At 35.0% G+C, this 1,286-nt stretch overlaps 1 protein-coding gene across 1 annotated transcript in view; it reads left to right on the forward strand.

Moving 5' to 3' along the window:
- The window catches only part of LOC107625636 (probable glutathione S-transferase), a 2,068-nt gene extending 1,271 nt beyond the window's left edge, over window positions 1-797 (forward strand). Inside the window, exon 2 of the mRNA XM_016328328.2 lies at window positions 290-797. Coding sequence (XP_016183814.1) covers window positions 290-652 — 363 coding nt within the window. The 3' untranslated portion in view covers window positions 653-797. The remainder of the gene's footprint in view (window positions 1-289) is intronic.

Raw genomic sequence — 1,286 nt, forward strand, 5'->3', positions numbered from 1 at the left:
AAAATCTACTTTTACACATATATATCAATCATGTTAAATATATACTAAAATTAATTATTAGTGTAAAATACATATTGAAATATAAAATACACATTAAAAATAAGTTAAATTTTACATATATTTATACACAAATATATAATGACTGATTTTGATATACAAATAATATTTTTGCATATATACGCACATCAATCTAACCTGGGATTAAGCATAGAAAAAAATGTAAAGTAACTTGTTTAGTTACTTTCTGAATTACCTAGTAACAATTATTTTAATGTGGGAGCATAATTAGTGCATGTATACTATATGGACAACCGCGTGGACCTTTGATGAGGAAAAACGTGAGAAGGGCACTGAAGAAGTGAGCGAGATTTTGAAGACTCTTGAGAATGAACTCAAAGACAAGTTGTTCTTTGGAGGAGATGCACTTGGGTTTGTGGACATTGTTGGTGTCTTCTTGGCTTTTTGGTTCCCTATCTTGCATCAAGTTGTGGGGTTGCCTCAATTGGTAGCCATTGAGAATTTTCCGAAGCTTTATGATTGGAGCCAAAGACTTCTTGACCTTAATGTTGTCAAAGAAACTCTGCCTCCTAAAGAAGATGTTTTTGCTGCCTTCAGTGCTAACCTCCAAAGGAGCAATAACGCTACAAAATAGACGCAGCAGTAAATTAGTAAATTTTTAAGAATTTTACTAGCATAAATTTCTAATTTAGTTTGTGATTTTATGAGTTAAGCTTTAAAAGTTATTTGTGTAAGATACTTTTGATTACTTTTGAACTGAAATTTTATTATCTTCCAAACACTTTTTATATAAATCTCAGTGCGGTCACATGCACTATGGGGTTACACTACAAGAAAGGCACTGAATATTGTCAGCTTTAGTGTCGTAAGTTACCGACAAATTTACCAACAAATTTGGCAATTAATTCGTCAGGTCCAAATATTATCGATAGATTTTATTTTTTGACGATAAATTTGACGATACAAATTGGAGGGAAAACAACGAAAAAGTGGCGCGACATTTAACGTCAGATTGACCGGCAGATGAATCTAATAGTAAGCTCTTTTAGTGACACGCCGCATTTTGGTCATGCGCAATTCGTTACTATCGATAAATTCAACGGTAAACGTGCCCTAAATTCGAACTGCAATCTCTCTCTCTCTCCCTCTCTCTCTCCCTCTCCCTCTCCCAACCACCTCTAGTAGTCACCTTCTCCAGCGCCGGCCACTACCAACATTCTCCAAGGATTGCATGGCACGACTGGAACTCATTGCATCGTGTGAGTAAT

The sequence above is a fragment of the Arachis ipaensis genome, chromosome B02 (genome assembly GCF_000816755.2).
Source record: "Arachis ipaensis cultivar K30076 chromosome B02, Araip1.1, whole genome shotgun sequence".
NCBI lineage: Eukaryota > Viridiplantae > Streptophyta > Magnoliopsida > Fabales > Fabaceae > Arachis > Arachis ipaensis.